Raw genomic sequence first — 3654 nt, forward strand, 5'->3', positions numbered from 1 at the left:
GAGACTCAAGGGATTTGGGTCTTGGGGTCCCCAGGGAAGGTTTTTCAGAGGGACCAGAGTGCCCCAAAACACTCTAATTTTTTGGGTGGTGGCAGCAGGTACCAGGTCCAAGCTGGTAACTAAGCTTGGAGGTTTTCATGCTAACCCCCATATTTTGGACGCTAAGGTCCAAATCTGGGACTAAGGTTATGATAGGGGCTCCCTGGACAGTTTATAGCGGGGGAGGCGGGGGGCTGGAGCGAAACATCAGTGGAACAGAGACTGCCACACAAATCCAGCAACCATGATGTGACCCCAGCCACTCACACAGAGCTTCCCGTGAGCAGGGCCGCTGGGGGGGGGGCAAGTGGGGCAATTTGCCTCAGGGCCCGGGCCCAGCAGGGGCCCCCACAAGAGTTTTTCGGGGCCCCTGGAGTGAGATCCTTCACTCGCTCTGGGGGCCCCGGAAAACTCTCGCGGGGCCTGGACCCTGGAGCTTCTTCGCTCCTGGTCTTCGGCAGCAGGGGTGGGGGGGGAGAAGAGGAGGTCCTTCCGCTCCAGGACCTGCCACCGAAGTCCCCCAAAGACCCGCAGGAGGGCCCCCCCACCGCCGAAGTACCGCCGAAGACCCAGCTGCACTTTGGCAGCGGGTCCCACCTCGGTGGTAATTTGGCGGGGGGGGGGTCCCCACCGTGGGTCTTCGGGGCACTTCGGCGGCGGGTCCCGGAGCGGAAGGACCCCCCCGCCGCCAAATTACCGCCGAAGCGGGGGCCTCCAGCCGCCAAAGACCCCAGGCTCCTGGAATCCTCTGGGTGGCCCTGTCCATGAGAGCTGGAGGCCAGAACTTCCCACGTGGGAACAGGGCGGGATCCAGGCCCACAGGCAAATTCTCCCCCATGGTCGCATCCTGGCTACACAATAGCCATGTGCTGGGCTGGAGGGAGGCCCAGTACCACTCTTTGGGCAGGCTGGGATCTCCCCGCCCCCAGACCGGGATCTCCCCACCCCCAGACCAGCAGCCTCTGGCTCCAGGTGGTTGGGATCTGTCCCAGAGAAGGGAGAACCTAGTCCTCACCCACCTGAGCAGATGGCTCTGGGCCCCCCCACCAGCATCACCCCAGCACAGCTCTGATGGGATGGCAACAATGCACCCAGAGCCTTCTGCTGGGGTGGCCCCCACAGGGCGGCAGAATCCGAGTCTGTAGCCCTGGGCTCTGAGGCTCATTGTCGTGGGTGTTTATTGCAGTGTAGACGTACCCTGAGCGCTCAGGACATCAGCACTATGTCTGCAGTGCAGCTGGGAGAGCGGCTCCCAGACCAGGCAGACCGGCTCATGCTAGCTTGGGTTAAACTAGTGGACAAAACAACAGTGTGGGCATTGTGATGTAGGTGGCAGCTAGAGCCAGCCACCTGATCTTGGACCAGAGGTGGGGAAGTGGGGGCGCGAGCCACTACTATTTCTGCTGAGCTAGCTTCAGCCTGTCTACTGGGCTGGGAGGCCAGGAACCAGGCACAGTGTAGACAGACCTCCCAAGTAGGCTTCTGAACAGATGGCTCCATGATGCCATCACAATGGCAGGCTGTGCCTACATCAGGGCATTCTTGCTGGAACACATGACAATATCTGACTGGGATCAAACAACAGGTCATCAACTGACCAGCTTCCTAAGCCCACTGTGGGTACGTTTTCCAGCTTCCTACCAACCACAAAGGGCTTCTTTCTAAAATGCAATTCTGCTGTAAGCACATAAGAGCAGCCATACTGGGTCAGACCGATGGTTCATCTAGCCCAGTGTCCTGTCCTCCGACACTGGCCAGTGACAGGTGCTTCATAGGGAATGAACTGAACAATTATCGAGTGATCCATTCCCTGTCATCCAATCCCAGCTTCTGGCAGTCAGAGGTTTAGGGACACCCAGAGCATCTTACACCCTTGATCTGAGGGGTGTGTACATCCCAGAATGTTACCAAGCTAATTGCAACCATATTATGTGCATTCAGCCACTATGAATTAATAAAATACATCACCACATAGTTAAGGTTAATTTGAAAAACAGGCTTTTAGAGGCAAGGTCAAAATTAGCCAGCAGTTTCTGCTAATCAGAATGGGAAGAGAAAAAGTCAACTATTGAGACAAAGAAAATAAGTGGACAAAAGCCCTTGAATTTGGGTGTCTGATATAAAAATATTAGTATGATTAAGATTGTTAGGAATATTTGTTGATAAGAAGTTTATTGGAAGTTAGGAAAAGTGCTGATTTACTAGAGGGTCACTATGACCTGTGTGTTTTGTAGAAGTTAGTTATAGAAGACTAGCTAACACAGTGTACTTCAGAGCAGCAATCCTCTGAAGCCATCTTAAAGAGACTTTATCTGACACTTTTTCTCCTGGGGTGGGTGAGAAACTGGCCACCAGGCTGCTGTGGGTCCTGAGAACCCTGGGTAACAAGGGGTTGTATAGGGTTACCATGTGTCTGGATTTTCCTGGATATGTCCAGCTTTTTGGTTTTTAAATAGCCATCCGGGAGGAAGTTGTAAAAATCTAAAAAGGTCCAGTATTTCCCTTCCAATGCAGAGTACGGCGCAGCTGACAGGGCGGCCGGGTTGGATTGAGCTGCTCGCATCAGGGCCTCCAGCAGCCAGAGCCCCTCCCCTGCTCCCCTCACTCGGGGGGGAGGGGTTTGCGTGCTCTGTTGGGGAGCGCGGCAGCGTGTCTGGCAGCAGCTCCGCACGGAGCCAGACATGCTGCTCTAAGAGGCACGGTAAGGGGGCCAGGGAGTTGGAGAAGGGGCACGGGATCCCGGGGGGCTGCCGGTGGACAGGAAGTGGTGGGGGGTTGGATGGGTCGGGGGTTCTGGGGGGCAGTCAGGGGACAGGGAGCAGTTGGACAGGTGTAGGAGTCTCAGGGATCTGTCAGGGGGCAGGAGTGTGGAGAGGGGTCAAGGCAGTCAAGGGACAGGGAGCAAGGGGGTTGGATGGGGTGGAGGTTCGAGAGGACAGTTAGGGGCAGGGAGCAGTTGGACAGGTGTGGGAGTCCCAGGGATCTGTCAGGGGGCAGGGGTGTGGAGAGGGGTCAGGGCAGTAAAGGGACAGGGAACAAGGGGGTTGGATGGGGCGGAGGTTCGAGAGGGCAGTTAGGGGCAGGGAGCAGTTGGACAGGTGTGGGAGACCCGGGGGGCTGTCAGGAGGCAAGGGCGTGGATAACGGTTGAGGCAAGTCAGGGGACAGGTAGGGGGTGGGGTCCTAGGGGGTCAGTTAGGGTGCGGGCAGTCAGGGACAAGGAGAAGGGAGGCTTAGATAGGGGGTGGGGTCCGGAAGTGGGAGGGAGTGGCTAGGGGGCAGGGCTACCCCCCCCCCCCCCCATGGAGTGTCCTCTTTTTTGAAAGTTCACATATGGTAACCCTTGACCACCATGTCTAATAGGAACTGGTAGACCTATCCTCTGTGATTTTATCTAATTCTTGTTTGAACCCAGTTATATTTCTGGCCTTCACAACCTCCCCTGGCAACAAGTTCCACAGGCTGACTGTGCACGGTGTGACGAAATACTTCCTTTTGTTTGATTTAAACCTGCTGCCTATTAATGTCATCGGGTGACCCCTAGTTCGTGTGTTATGAGAAGCAGTAAACACCACTAGCTTATTTACTTTCTCTCCACCAGTCATGATTGTATGAC

At 55.8% G+C, this 3654-nt stretch overlaps 1 protein-coding gene across 1 annotated transcript in view; it reads right to left on the reverse strand.

Annotated features, from left to right (window-relative positions):
- Positions 1-877, reverse strand: part of LOC127033119 (killer cell lectin-like receptor subfamily F member 1) — a 3646-nt gene extending 2769 nt beyond the window's left edge. Inside the window, exon 1 of the mRNA XM_050920924.1 lies at positions 860-877. Coding sequence (XP_050776881.1) covers positions 860-877 — 18 coding nt within the window. The remainder of the gene's footprint in view (positions 1-859) is intronic.
- Positions 878-3654: the final 2777 nt, after the last annotated feature.

Source organism: Gopherus flavomarginatus, chromosome 12, assembly GCF_025201925.1.
Source record: "Gopherus flavomarginatus isolate rGopFla2 chromosome 12, rGopFla2.mat.asm, whole genome shotgun sequence".
NCBI classification, from domain to species: domain Eukaryota; kingdom Metazoa; phylum Chordata; order Testudines; family Testudinidae; genus Gopherus; species Gopherus flavomarginatus.